Raw genomic sequence first — 16,026 nt, 5'->3', positions numbered from 1 at the left:
CACATATATGGACGGACACACACACAGACACACACATATATACACACATATATGGACGGACATACACACAGACACACACATATATACACACATATATGGACGGACACACACACAGACACACACATATATACACACATATATGGACGGACACACACACAGACACACACATATATACACACATATATGGACGGACATACACACAGACACACACATATATACACACATATATGGACGGACATACACACACACGGACACACACACACACACATATATACACACAGACACACACACATGGACACAGTGGGCGTGTCTAACGAGCAGCGCGTCGTGGTTGTGCATTCGAGGCGAGCGTGTCTCCGTTTAGACCTGAGCAGCGCTTGATGTCGTCCCCGGGGCGAGGTGGGCGGGTGGAGAGAGACGTGCTGATGTTCCTGAGTAGAAGGCTGTGCTCTGTGACCTCCGGCTGAGATGCTGAGTCTCATTCTGGCTCTGAAGGTCCAGACCTTCCTGCACTTTTCAAATCAGCAGATTGAATGTGGAGGAGAATCCTGGCCTCTGAGCAAGGCACTCCAGCCTTTAGCCTGTGTCGGGCCCTGGAACCCGTGTTAACGAGCTGGGACATTAAGTCACGGAGGTGACCTTTGACCTCGTCCTAGCTACAGGTGTGACGATCTTAGCATCCTGAAGGAAGCCGGCTGGCTTTCAGCTCGGCGATCCAGAACCATCTCTCAGCCAATGAAAGTGGCTGATCTGAGAGCAGCCTGTGCGATGGATCATCATGGAATATTTCATTTGTGTTTTAATGAAGGTTTTCATAAAAATCAGAGGATTTGTTTCCAGTCCTTAAATCTATTTATTAGTGTAGATGAAGCTTTGCTGCACATCGTCTTCCTCCTTCTCATCCCCAGACAACAAGAAGTCAATGTACCTGATCGACCACTAACACACACACACACACACACACACACACACACACACACACACACACACACACACACACACACACACACACACACCCTGCACTCAGGCGTGTCGGTCTAATTAACACGTAGACGTCTTTATTAAGGTAAAAGGCTCTTTTCTCATTACGGAGGCTTGAATCACGTCTTCTTCTTTTAATCACGACTCCGTCAAATCCTCTGGTCTCTCGTTCTGTGGGAGGATCAGGACTACATGAGACCGGTTCATAGAGGATCAGGACTACATGAGACCGGTTCATAGAGGATCAGGACTACATGAGACCGGTTCATAGAGGATCAGGACTACATGAGACCGGTTCATAGAGGATCAGGACTACATGAGACCGGTTCATAGAGGATCAGGACTACATGAGACCGGTTCATAGAGGATCAGGACTACATGAGACCGGTTCATAGAGGATCAGGACTACATGAGACCGGTTCATAGAGGATCAGGACTACATGAGACCGGTTCATAGAGGATCAGGACTACATGAGACCGGTTCATAGAGGATCAGTTAGATACTCTCACACTAACCCCGGGCTCCACTCATTAGTCTCTCTATATTCTGGACGGTCCCGGACATAAAGGGTCTTAACCTCCACTGAACGGGATCAGGCAGCTAAGCTGTGTGAAGCCCCACGGACAGATTGGCCTGCGGACGCTCACTCAATGACAATAAAAACCTCTTCATCTCCTCTTCAGGGACGTTAAGTACATTCTATGCACTATGACTCATGATTGTGTTTTTCTGGGCTCATTCAGGACTTTGTTCCAGTAAAAACTGTTTTAGAATGAAAGGAAACAAATATAATTCAGGATAAAAAAAAACAATTTTCTGCTTTTCCAGCTCTTTGTGAGAAATGGATGATGTGGTCGAAACCCAGGAGCTGCTGACTAAACACAGTCTCATGGCTCTGTCAATATTTGGACATGCTGGATGATTTATGACGCTGGTGTTCCGTGTGCTGTGACGTCTCGCTGCCGTGTGCACTCGGCTCACAGCTAAACTCTCCTAACGTGTTGCACACGACTCGAGTTTCAAACTGCGTCTACTAGTCGGGAGCATTACATAAAGAATACCCACACTGCCTGAATACGTAGTACGTGAGAGAAAGATCCAGCAGGTCCAGCAGACGGCAACCTCTGGTTCATTAAAGTCAAGTCAAAGCTGCATTCTGTGTAGTGACCAGCAGGGGGCGACTCCTCTGCTCCCATAGACGTCTATGAGGAAATGACTCTACTTCTCTGTAGTGACCAGCAGGGGGCGACTCCTCTGCTCCCATAGACGTCTATGAGGAAATGACTCTACTTCTCTGTAGTGACCAGCAGGGGGCGACTCCTCTGCTCCCATAGACGTCTATGAGGAAATGACTCTACTTCTCTGTAGTGACCAGCAGGGGGCGACTCCTCTGCTCCCATAGACGTCTATGAGGAAATGACTCTACTTCTCTGTAGTGACCAGCAGGGGGCGACTCCTCTGCTCCCATAGACGTCTATGAGGAAATGACTCTACTTCTCTGTAGTGACCAGCAGGGGGCGACTCCTCTGCTCCCATAGACGTCTATGAGGAAATGACTCTACTTCTCTGTAGTGACCAGCAGGGGGCGACTCCTCTGCTCCCATAGACGTCTATGAGGAAATGACTCTACTTCTCTGCAGCGACCAGCAGGGGGCGACTCCTCTGCTCCCATAGACGTCTATGAGGAAATGACTCTACTTCTCTGTAGTGACCAGCAGGGGGCGACTCCTCTGCTCCCATAGACGTCTATGAGGAAATGACTCTACTTCTCTGTAGTGACCAGCAGGGGGCGACTCCTCTGCTCCCATAGACGTCTATGAGGAAATGACTCTACTTCTCTGTAGTGACCAGCAGGGGGCGACTCCTCTGCTGCCATAGACGTCTATGAGGAAATGACTCTACTTCTCTGTAGTGACCAGCAGGGGGCGACTCCTCTGCTCCCATAGACGTCTATGAGGAAATGACTCTACTTCTCTGTAGTGACCAGCAGGGGGCGACTCCTCTGCTCCCATAGACGTCTATGAGGAAATGACTCTACTTCTCTGTAGTGACCAGCAGGGGGCGACTCCTCTGCTCCCATAGACGTCTATGAGGAAATGACTCTACTTCTCTGTAGTGACCAGCAGGGGGCGACTCCTCTGCTCCCATAGACGTCTATGAGGAAATGACTCTACTTCTCTGTAGTGACCAGCAGGGGGCGACTCCTCTGCTCCCATAGACGTCTATGAGGAAATGACTCTACTTCTCTGTTGATTTATTCCCTCAGTAAACGTTGTAAACGTGAGTTTATGTCTCAGTCTCTAGTTTCAAGTCTTCTTCAGTACAGCGTGATGTTCATTTAGTAGATTTAGAGTCAAACAGACCATAGAGTAGGGGAGGCTTTGGGGCGGGGCTACACTCTGATTGACAGGTCTCCATCAGCTATGGCCTCCATATGTTAGAGAGGTTTAATCTTAATAAGAACACCTGCATGTTAACAGGAATAATGAACAAGTTAACAATTATGTGATTTGTCTTTTTCGATTTGAGGTTGAAAATCTTGAATGTTGGAGAACGCAGACGTCCTCCGTGTGTATAATGTAGCAGAAATCTTCCTCTCGTTGGGGTCATTGGTTTCTTCATGGTCCTGACATGAAAAAGAGTCGACTCGTGGTGTAGATTTTACACTTAGCGTCGGAGCAACGGTGAGCGAGACCGAGATGAAATCTCTCCAGCTTCAGAACTTTCTGACCACGATGCACCGCGTGGAGTTTCCCTCCCCGACTGTTCCCTCTATTACTCAGGGCGGGGAGGCTGCCAATGGTGCACTTAGGGCCGCAGAGGGTGACGGATGAGGTGTAGCGAGGTGACGAGAGGAGCCTCCCAGGGCTTTGTGATAACTTGTTCCTCTAACCGGCTGTCTGGAGTCGGGAACTTGTCTTTTATTTTGAAATGTAGGCTGATACCAGAGACACAGTGCGTGGAAACCAATCATTTAAACATTTATTGTCATATGAGAGCTACCAATGTTCTCTGGTGTTCTTTTGTGGATTCAACAGGAACGTAGAACGCTGGAATCCCACTGGAGTGACTTGTATCCCTCTGGGATCTGATTCCACTCATTTTAACTGTTTCATTCCAATAATCTTTTGTACTTTGTTATCTGAATGCATTCAAATGCATCCTGTGGCGTTTGGGTCTAAACTTCAAATACATTCTGCAGTTTAGCCTCATTTGAACCGACATCCTCTGCTGTTTTAACCTCCTTTAAACGTTACACGATGACGTCATCGACAGACACACACACACACACACACACACACACACACTCTGCAAACCACGGAGCTTCCTGATTGGCTGAGGGAGGGGGCCTGGCATTGCGGAGCTGAGTTAGAAAAGGGGAGGGCAGCGAGTTATCTCAATCACACACACACACACACACACACACACACACACTGACACACACACTCACACAGCGATGATGCTCTCCGCCATCTTTCCCCGTTTGGTGTCGTGCAATCTGTTTTGGCTGACGTCTGAACCACACTGCAGCTCAGCTCAATGATACCGGCACACACACACACACACACACACACACACACACACACACACACACACACACACACACACACACACACACACACTGACACACACACTCACACAGCGATGATGCTCTCCGCCATCTTTCCCCGTTTGGTGTCGTGCAATCTGTTTTGGCTGACGTCTGAACCACACTGCAGCTCAGCTCAATGATACCGGCCCACACACACACACACACACACGCACACACACACACACACACTCGGGCATCAGTCAGGCGTTTCCCAGCCTCCTTCGTGGTCGTCTGTGCGTCAGTGTCTCGTGCGTCAGGTGTGATCTTTCTCTCGGTTAGCGTCGCTGTCGTTCGTCGTCTCTCTCTGGTTCTGCTGGTTGAGTCGGTGCCGCTTGGATCCGATAGAAGAACCCAATCCTGCGGTGGGACCCGCTCGCAGAAGCCTCAAAAGCCCCGCAGGCCAGAAAGTCTGAATTCTACAAGCAAAGCCTCTATTTAGAGGTCTGTGCAGCACATATCTTCAGTTTATAGACCGATCCGAAAACCTCACGTTTATCGTCTTCTCTCCCAGACCTTCAGTTAGGTCAAGCTTCCACACGAAGGTTATCAGCCATCTGCAGACCCCAGAACCCAGGTCACCACCTGACATCTTTCCTACAGCCCTGAACCCCGTAAACCGGACTTCTGGTGTCCAGACCTTCCAGTCTATGAGTTAGATTCAGCACCGCTTGTATTACATGGACCAGAGCTTTGTCCTCCACTAGATACGTTGATCTCAATAGGTTTCTCTTAATGTGCAGTATTTAAGTATGTTAGTATTTGAAAGTACCCGGAGAGCAGAAGCGACAGCTGCGAACTCGCAGCCACTAAAGAAGATGTTTAGAGACTTTATCTGAGCTCCTCAGTCCCAGTAAGATGTCAATGTTCCTGTCGGTGGGGCTTGAGATGAATAAAGTCTCCAGGTACTTTCTTCAGAGCTTTGTGTGGTCGCTGTTTGCGTTGCCGCTGTCCTTATTGGGGTGAACTGGCTCTAAGGCGTCATCATTTCACCCAATCACAAGCCTGCAGCCTTCACCCGCCGCCACAGCCTCCCATAATGCACTCGTTAATATATTCATGGCAAATACGATTAGGAGGGACGGAGACGGGTGAGGGAGGCGAGAGCAGACGAGGAAGGAAGCTTCCACAGCAGCGAGGAAAGGGAACACGTGACACCATGAGCCAGTGGAAGCAGGCGGGATGTGGTCTGAAGCAGTGACATTATGACCCTGGTCAGATGCATTCTGGGATGAGACCGTGTGCTTAGATGTTCTGTCCAGTGGACCAATCTGAGAGAAGAAAGACGACTTCTTCTCCTTCCTGGAGCTCCTCACACACACACGTTAATCTCGTTAATCTTCAGTGGGATTATTGATGAATTCAGTCCTAAATCTGCTCTCCAACGTCTCTGCCAACGCCGCAGTGCAACAATCAGCAGTTTAACCTGCAGATTAACGCGGCTCTCTCAGCACTTGGCCCCAAAACATCAACGCGCTGATGGCGTCTGTTGCTTTGTTTCTGCTGTGATAGAATCTGTGGAAAACAGAGAAAGTGATGCAAAGAGACATCCGAGAGCACGAGGAGGAAGGACGCAGGAAATGAGTGAAGAGGAATAAAGACGAGGGGGCGCGATTCAAAGTTCATAATAAGATATTTGTACGTTTCCTGAACTGTTCTTCCTGCGTGGATCTCACCTGCAGCTCAGAGGCATTTGACGCCTTCTCACGTGAGACATGGAGTATAATAATTATGGAGGGTCTCGAGGTCGATAAGGTTTCTCCTCTTGGTGGTTTTGTAGTTTTTTCTGCAGGTGCATCTCTGTGGCCCATCATAAATCATCTCAACAATGACTGGGGGACGTTGTAATGATACTTTCGTGTTCCCCAGAGGATGAACCAACCCTGGTGATCACCTGGATGTCTGGACCGCTGCGGTTTGGATCTTCATCAAATCTTTGGCTGAATGATTAGTGCTGATTGAATGTTATTCTCATCTTCTCTTTTGATGACGACGTTTTACCTCTAAATGAAAATCCACTTCCTGATTGGCCTGAATTAAGTCCAGGATTAAATCCCGCCCCCACTCGCGCTGAATGATTTCCTCGCTGCGTCTCTTCACCTGAGGTCACGGACTCGTCCAGCGAAACCGGTTGGTCTCAATTAGTCTTCAAACCGCTTCATTCTCATCGCCCTCAGACATGTGTGAGATCCTCAGAATTACCCATAATCCTTTATTCCCCCTGGCGCTCGCCCTTTGCCTGCTTCCTCGAAGCAGTGGAAGAGTTTTGCTCTGTGATGAGAAGTCTTCTTCTTTGAAAACAATTGACGGAAGTGAAGAGGAGTGAAACTTTTATTCTGGAGGAGTTCAGTATTCACCTCTTTGGCCTGCAGACACTGACCTGGGGTCAGTTGTGTTTCTGTCTGTTCTGTTTGCTTGAGAAGGTTTCCCTTTTCCACTTTACTTATAATATCAATAAAATGTGCGTCTGTGGCCTTTTAAAACAACATGAAAACACATAGAACACAGGAATACATCTAATCTAAACCGCCCTCAAACCTCTCAATGGCATTATTTAATATATTATTAATATTAATGTCTCATCTAATCATGAGACATCCAAGAAGGTGATGATTCTCCAGGGGTGTTTGTTCTCCTGATGATTCATACTCCAACTCTGTCTTTTCTTTCTGTTTTTGGTCTCCACCTCCAGGCAAAGGGAGGAGGTGGTGCAGACCAAAAGCGTAGCTAAAAAGATCCATGTTCTCTGCTTTCCCACACTGAGCCCAGCAGATGATGAGGAGGTGTTCTGGTTCTGTTTCTGCAGCCGGGGCGGGGGGCAAGGCGGGCTGGGCCTTCGGCCTGGGCCTGGAGCGGCTGGCCATGGTCCTCTACGGCATCCCCGACATCCGGCTCTTCTGGAGCCGCGACGAGCGCTTCCTGCGACAGTTCAGGGTGGAGGAGGTCCATCAGCCCGTCTGCTTCCAGGTACAGAGCCAGTGGGAGGAGCCACACCTGGATCTCCACAGCTGGTCTACGATTGGTTGAAGACGCACAAAGTGAAACCATGGCTGGAAGGGGGGGGGGGGGGCACGATGTGTGATGCAAGAACAATTTACAATTGACGTTGTCTTCTATCAGGTCTAGTCGATAGTCTCCAGGTGTTGACTGTTGGTCCTTTGTGCCCCCCAGCCGCTCAGTAAGTACCCCCCCCTCCTTAACGACATCTCCTTCTGGCTGCCGGAGGACGGAGGCGACTTCGCGGAGAACGACTTCTACGAGCTGGTCCGCTCCATCGGGGGCGACCTGGTGGAGAAGGTCTCGCTGGTGGACCAGTTCACACACCCAAAGTAGGAAAACACGCACACTTTAAACAACTAAGAAACAACAGAAAAAAGCTTTAATAACCGAGAAATCACACCAACAAAGGAGATTGAAGCGAGGGGCAAAGGTCACTGGTGGAGGATGAATGTGTCACACACACGGACACACACACACACACGGACACACTTTGTACGGTCAGAAACACAGCTGTCCTTGATGAACACCTTTGAGCTCAGTGATGACATCTCATGTTTGAATGTGTGTGTGTGTGTGTGTGTGTGTGTGTGTGTGTGTGTGTGTGGAAGCCAGTTGTGGGAAGTGGGTGAGAAGTCATTTTTCACAATTTTCTGACACAAAATAATGCAAGGTCGGGAAAGTGAGCGTGTGTGTGCGTGTGCGTGTGTGTGTGTGTGTGTGTGCGTGTGCGTGTGTGTGTGGAGGGCACTGCAGTGCGTAAAAAACACAATTCATCTCAGCTTCTTAGTGTGTTTTTAAATGGCCATTTTAGGGGTTAGTTTGTTGTAATTAGTACAAAGCGACTATCAATGATATTAGTAGAAGTACCTTTAACACGCAGAGTAGATACGATGCTTTCGGTTCAAGAGACAAGTATTTTTTATTTTATCAAAAGAATAATGCTATGCTAGGAAAGTAATATTATTAAAATATATATATATTCAGGATATTAAATATTAAATAAATATTTAATATCTTGAAGATATGACACTTCACTGAGCGATGGATTATTATTATTATTATTGACGCTTTAAAAGAAGAAATTAAAGAAATTAAAAGAAGCCGCAACTTTTTAGATTTTCTCCCGTCAACACCGGTAATGAATCTAAGCAAACACACACTGCATATTTTGTCGTCTTCTCTAAACCTTAATGTCAACATTCTCCTCTTCAAAATGTCGTCTCCTCCTCCTCCTCCTCCTCCTCCTCCTCTTCCTCGGTAACCCTGCAGAGAATATTAGCTTACTGCGGTTCCCTGGACCGTCCTAATTGTGTGTGTGTGTGTGTGTGTTGGTATTCATCTGAGTGTGTGTTTATACACGTATTGTGTGTGTGTGTGTGTGTGTGTGTGTGTGGCAGTAATATTTTATGTGCATTAGAGAGCCGGTGTATCAACAACAGACCAGATTTGTATCAGCGGGCTCACCGGCTGCCACGGCCCCAAGGGCCTCTGGGTAATCTGGGTGTAATTGAGCATCGAGGTTACGGTGGCAGACACACACACACACACACACACACACACACACACACACACACACATGCTTTTACGCTCGCTGGGGTTATAAACACGTCAGGGAGCTAAACAGATTCACACAGACACACAAAAGCTCTACAGTGTGTGTGTGTGTGTAATAAACACACTACACACAGAGACACATACACACGTTTAACATAAAATCAACAACTGAATGACAACAAGCATCAACATTTACAAAAAGTTTAACCTCAATTTACATGTATATGAATATCTCTCCGTCCGTCGAATGAGGCCCTGAAGCATTCTGGGTAATACCTCATGCTGCGTTCAGGCTCCGGGGGGTCGGGGGTGACTCCCCGTCGCTGCAGTTTTCTGCTGCTCGTTTCGTCGTCTTCCTGGTGTCCATCTTTTGGTCCAGGACCTTTGACCTTTGGAATTAGTTCTCACAGCCCTGAGAGTCCTCCGGGGGCCCCGATGCTCCGCTGTCTGCAGCTGGCTGCACATCTGGGGGACGCGCCGGGACCAAACTGAGCTGTAGCCTTGAACAATGATGAAGGGATGTGGAGCCGTTCCTTCCAACCTTCTTCTGGCCTCGTCGTCCCCGTTGAGCTCTCACAACGTCTTCCTCTCCCAGATGACGCGTCTCCGCCTCAATGTGTCCCCGTCGAGCTGCAGGCGGCTGGACGGGGACATCGGGCGCTTCAAACCCGCTCTCTTTTTAGTCCTGTGACCTTTCACAGAAGCCTCCGACCTTTTTTGGACGAGCTGGTCAGCTGATGTCCAGAAATACAAAAGTCACGGATCGGATTCAGGCCAGATGTGCAGGCCGAGAAACAGATGTTTTCCTTTCTGCATTTTCCGTATGTGCCTCATCCTTCAGCGTCTCCGGGCTCCTTCCAGGAAGGCCGACCGGCTGAGGTCTCCATCATTTTTCTGACCCAGCTGTTGCATTAATTCAAACATCTGTTTCCTGAAGGTCTTCCCGTTGTCTCAGAGCGCGTGTGTGTGTGTGTGTGTGTGTGTGTGTGTGTGTGTGTGTGCGCGTGTGCGTGTGTGTGTGTTAGTGGTCGATCAGGTACATTGACTTCTTGTTGTCTGGAGATGAGAAGGAGGAAGACGATCTGCAGCAAAGCTTCATCTACACTAATAAATAGATTTAAGGACTGGAAACAAATCCTCTGATTATTATCACAATGATTTTCATCACAATGATTTTTATCACGATGATTTTTATCACAATGATTTTTATCACAATGATTTTTATCACGATGATTTTTATCACGATGATTTTTATCACAATGATTTTTATCACAATGATTTTTATCACGATGATTTTTATCACGATGATTTTTATCAGCTGCTGCTCAAAATACCTCTAAATCTGCATATTGGTGCAGCAGATGTTGCCTTTTGAAGTCGAAATGATCTTTTCTAAATGTAAATATGCAGTTTCTCCATCGTCACACTGTTGTTTCTGCAGCGCTGTCAGGGTCTTCTGAGAGAACTTGAATACTTTGAGGTTCTCCACCTTATATTTGAGTTTTGACAAACAGCAGCACTCTGTGGCTCCCGGAGGTGGAAGCAAAATAAACTCAAAATACTATTTAGATGTGACGAACTTTAATGGCACTTTGCTCGGGAGCCGTCGTGTATCCGTCTCACGCGCAGACAGACAGCCGTCGTCCACCAGGTCGACGTGTCCAATCTGTCTCACCCGACTCTCCGTCTCCACTGGCTGGTTTGTGTTCGCTCAGCAGAGAGGAGACCATGTCCACCATGTAGAGCCATCATGCCTGTCAGAGTTCACGTGTCCAGGGAGGAGGGAGAGGAGGAGGAGGGGGAGGAGGGGGGAGGAGGGGGGAGGAGGAGGAGGGGGGGGGAGGGGGGAGGAGGGAGGTATTTATAGCTCTACTATTTGGTTTTGTTGTGTGACAGCAGGCGTTTGTTGAGATGTGCTGTAAGAAGCACTAAACATGATCATATCATTAAATCATGTCAATTAAAAGTTCTCTTTAATATGTTTAAGTCTCTGCGGTCACCAGTTAACACGCTCACGCTTTAACCTGAAACACCTGATGACCTGCAGAACACAACATGGTCCATAGAGCGCACACACGCACACACACACACACGCGCACACGCACACGGTAGCTGCTCATTGGACGCTGACAGACATCTGATTGGTCGAGGAGCCGCTCCTTTAATCAATTAGTTTTTTATATTTGTAGTTCGACCAGATGTTCGTTTCAATGTGAGAGCTTAACAGATGTTGTACCTCACGCTGTACACGGTGTCCTAATGTTTAAGATTCTAAACTAAAGCGCATCGATCCACACGCACACACACACGCGCACACACACACACACACACACACACGTCTGAAACACAGCAGCAGGCTCAAGTTACCCGAAAGATCAAATGTAATGTGAATGAATCAGATTGGATTGCAGGCACACACACACACACACACACGCAGACACACACACACACACACACACACACACACACACACACGCAGACACACACACACACACACACACGCAGACACACACACACACACACACACACACACACACACACACGCAGACACACACACACACACACACACACACACACACACGCAGACACACACACTCTTTAGTGGAAAATCACTCCTGCTGCCTCCATCTTCCTGATAACGATGCTCTCTTCCTGCTTTCCTCTCATCTCAACACAATTAACACTCACAAACGCAGCGTGGCGGTTTTTCCACTTAGTGATGAGACAGGAAGTCGTTTCTTTGCCTCCGAAACAGATTCCACAGATTCAAAAAATGAAAGAAATGGTTGTTTTATTCCACATGTTGTGTAAATACAATGGAGCGTAGTGAGGTGACCATGAACTCACCACGAGAACCACGGACACTTTATAGGAACATTATCGTCATTTGCTTTCATGGTTTTAGTCCCTTAGTTCACTCATCAGGCTGCGCTCTGGTTTAACGTATCGCGCTATATAGTGCTAATGCTACCGGGTTAGCTTTAGTGCTAACGTAACTGGGTTAGCCTTTGTGCTGCCCTGTTAGCCCTGTTAGCCTTCGTGCTGCTCTGTTAGCCTTCGTGCTGTTCTGTTAGCCTTCGTGCTGCTCTGTTAGCTTTCGTGTTGCTCTGTTAGCCTTCGTGCTGCTCTGTTGGCCTTCGTGCTGCCCTGTTAGCCTTCGTGTTGCTCTGTTAGCCTTCGTGCTGCTCTGTTAGCTTTCGTGCTGCTCTGTTAGCCTTCGTGCTGCTCTGTTAGCCTTCGTGCTGCTCTGTTAGCCTTCGTGTTGCTCTTTAGCCTTCGTGCTGCTCTGTTAGCCTTTGTGTTGCTCTTTAGCCTTCGTGCTGCTCTGTTAGCCTTCGTGTTGCTCTTTAGCTTTCGTGCTGCTCTGTTAGCCTTCGTGCTGCTCTGTTAGCCTTCGTGTTGCTCTGTTAGCCTTCGTGCTGCTCTGTTAGCTTTCGTGCTGCTCTGTTAGCATTCGTGTTGCTCTGTTAGCCTTCGTGTTGCTCTGTTAGCCTTTGTGTTGCTCTTTAGCCTTCGTGCTGCTCTTTTAGCTTTCGTGCTGCTCTGTTAGCATTCGTGCTGCTCTGTTAGCCTTCGTGTTGCTCTGTTAGCCTTTGTGTTGCTCTTTAGCCTTCGTGCTGCTCTTTTAGCTTTCGTGCTGCTCTGTTAGCATTCGTGCTGCTCTGTTAGCATTCGTGTTGCTCTGTTAGCCTTCGTGTTGCTCTGTTAGCCCTGCTGCATTGTTAGCCCTGCTGCATTGTTAGCAGGAGGATTTCATTTAAATGCTCCTGCACATTGTTCAGAGTTGTGTGTGTGTGTGTGTGCGAGCTTGTTTGTGTGTGTTTAATAATTTCAATTGATTTTATTTTGTATCGCCCAAAATCGCAAATGACTGATTTGCCTTAGAAAGCTTTACAGTCTGCACACCTGCGACATCCAGACACCGTCACATCGGCACCGGAAATATCAGGAAGCCACTTCGTCTGTTTCCTGCTCCAGTCGCCTCGTTGTTGCCGTGGCAACGTGAAAACAACTTGATATAAGGAAACGAAAGCCGTGAATTTACTTCATTCATTCATAGCATTTCTTTTGTACGGCATCTTTTCATATATATATATATATGTATATTTATATATAGTTATTTGTTTCATTTAGAGTTCAGGTGTACATGCATTAGTGCGGGCAAAGCATCATGGGTAATGCTCTTACTAATACTACAACAACTGTTACTAATGTAGCTAATATTACAATATCTGCTACTAGTACCAGAACTACTGCTAGTAGTACTGCTGAAACTACTAGTACTACCACAACTACTGGTAAGTAGGAGGGTCAGCAGGTCGGCCCTCGTTTAGCTTGTGATTTAAATTAAATGATAAATTGATTGATGGAGCAACAAAAAACCTGCTAACAGACACGAGGAGGAGAGAACGCGTGAGTCACGACAAACACTCGTCACGTCAGCCGGTGCTGCAGCAGATGGACGCACACACACGCACACACACACACACACACACACACACACACACACACACACACACACACACACACACACACTCCGTATGCACACTGCTTATTGATGGCCGGTAAAAAGACTGTTTGATCAGTGTGAAGACGACTCTCGGGTTTATCTGGCTGTCACAGAGGGAAGCAAGCAAGGAAGGGACAAAGGAAGCAAGGAGAAGGAAGGAAGGAAAGGGAATGGGTGACAAGATGTAAAATAATAAGCAAAAGAGGAGGTTGGACAGAAGAAGAACAAGGAGGTGAGAGTAAGGAGACGAGTTTACAGGAATAAGGTACAAAGCAGAAGGAATAGAAACTATAAATAATAATTCTAGATAATAAAAGGCAGAAAACAGACTAAAAATAAGACGTGTAAGAAGGAGAGAATAAGGAGAAGAGTGGGGAAGAGGTCAAAGGTGAAGAAATGGAAGCAAAGACAAAGAAGGAACAAAGGAAAAATAAAGGGATGGAGGAAGGAAGTGAAGTGAAGGAGGCATCCAGAAAGTGTGGAGGAAAGATGAGAGGAGGGACAGAAGGAGGAAAGGAGTCAGAGGAGGTCAGAGGTCACTTTTTCTCGACTTGTCGGCCATGTTTCCAGTGAGCGACCACGGGTCTTTAGCAGAGGAGCAGCCCCCCCTCTGAGCGGCTCTGACTAATTCATGCAGATGTATTAATGGATCACGTCTCTCAGCAGAGGACCGCTGGACTCACTTTCATATCCGCCCTGATTATGTTTGTTATTTTGAATTCACGTGTCTTTTTATAAAGGAAGTCACAGGAAACATTGCGTTAAACAGGAAGTGCTTCCTCTCTGCGTGTGAAGGACTTCCTCACATCAACAGTCATGACGTCCATCCTGAACGTCCAACCGGATGGACTCTGCAGGACTCTGCAGGACTTGTTGAACGCTGAATCTCAGACCCGAACCCGACCTCCAGAGCGCCGTCGGACCCCCCTGAGAGGTCTCAGCACAAACAGCAGCTCATGTGTTCCGTTCCTCGCCGTGGGCTGTTCTGAGACACCAGTCGCCAAATCAAACAACCAAATATGTTGTTTGTCCCGATAGAAGTTTACCAATAAATAAACCTGTCAATGCGGTTTGTTTGGTTTCCTTGTTCTGCCTCGTTGTCACGGTAACAACATCCACTCCCAACCCGAAGAATAACAAAACAGATGTTTGTTTTCTTTGATGTAAAATAAGAGAAGAATCTGATTGGCTGTTTGTGGCGGGAACTGGTGATGACAACTTCCTGTTGGACAATAAAGAATTATTACAGGCGTAGTTATTTAGTGTAAAGTGACAACAAATATACTGATGGTTGATGTAGTTCACTACACAAATGCATTCTGGGAAATGTAGGAAGTCTCTACCTGATACGGAGCGTTCCTTTAAATATCCTGAAGTTCTCTGGTTGGACAAACAAAGAATGTCTTTGTCTCCGGCGTCTCGTCACACGAGATCATTAAACAAAAGAGCTTGTTGTTGAGCAACGTTAAAAGCTGCTGCTTCCTTCCACCTTCAAATATAATATTAATAAGACGGCACAATAGATCTCAATGGAGCGTTTGACTCGCGTGGTGCTGAAAGACAAACTTATTACTTCAAGCGTCTTCAATGAAGCTAAATAACACAAACGCATTTGTGTGGATGTCGAATTAAAGTCACATGATCCGTTGAGGAGAACGCCTGACTGACTGAGACTCCCCCCCCCCCCCCCCCCCCTCTCCAGGACCGGTAGGAGGAGCCAGTGTTACAGCATCATCTACCGTCACATGGAGCGAACTTTGACCCAACAGGAAGTCAGACTCCTCCACGAGCAAATCGAACGCACCGCTGAGACCGAGCTGGGGGTCCAGGGCAGATACTGACACAGACACACACACGCACACACACACACACACACACACACACACACACACACACACACACACACACACACACACACACACACACACACGCACACACACACACACGCACATGAGGAGAGACTTTCAAAAGAGCTTCATGCTGAGAAATGAAAATGTGTCTTTAACTGTATGTTTTGTGTCTTTCCCTTTTGAACATTAAAACTCTTTTTTTGTCACGTTCTTCTTCTGTTTTTATTGTTTGAGTTGAAGCGATCAGAGGAAGTGAATCAGACGGACACGAGAATAAACGACTATTGAGGATGAAAACCTGATCAAACGACCCTCCAGCCGCAGAGGACGGCCAGCGCTGCGCTAATGCTAATGCTAAGGGTTCATTTACAGGAAACCTGTCAGTGGTTCTCCCTCTTTGGCCTGTCAATCCAGTCAGCCATGCAATGAACTCTGGGAAGAGAGGGTGAGTTTTTACGCACACAAACACACAAACTGACACACAACAATGCAAATGCAGCTCATTACAGACTCACATTGGAGCACAATGTCACTGCAGAGA

The 16,026-nt window shown here is 47.4% G+C and overlaps 1 protein-coding gene across 5 annotated transcripts in view; it reads left to right on the top strand.

Annotated features, from left to right (window-relative positions):
• The window catches only part of fars2 (phenylalanyl-tRNA synthetase 2, mitochondrial), a 26,260-nt gene extending 10,569 nt beyond the window's left edge, over positions 1-15,691 (top strand). For all 5 annotated transcript variants that reach the window (XM_078096410.1, XM_078096409.1, XM_078096413.1 and 2 more), the window contains 3 exons: positions 7,378-7,538; positions 7,743-7,900; positions 15,338-15,691. In XM_078096410.1, coding sequence (XP_077952536.1) covers positions 7,378-7,538; positions 7,743-7,900; positions 15,338-15,476 — 458 coding nt within the window. In that variant the 3' untranslated portion in view covers positions 15,477-15,691. The remainder of the gene's footprint in view (positions 1-7,377; positions 7,539-7,742; positions 7,901-15,337) is intronic.
• The last annotated feature ends 335 nt before the right edge of the window (positions 15,692-16,026 follow it).

Source organism: Gasterosteus aculeatus, chromosome 21 (assembly GCF_964276395.1).
Source record: "Gasterosteus aculeatus chromosome 21, fGasAcu3.hap1.1, whole genome shotgun sequence".
Taxonomy (NCBI): Eukaryota; Metazoa; Chordata; class Actinopteri; order Perciformes; family Gasterosteidae; genus Gasterosteus; species Gasterosteus aculeatus.
Note: the sequence above shows the minus strand (reverse complement) of the source record. Positions and strands in the feature narration are given on the sequence as shown.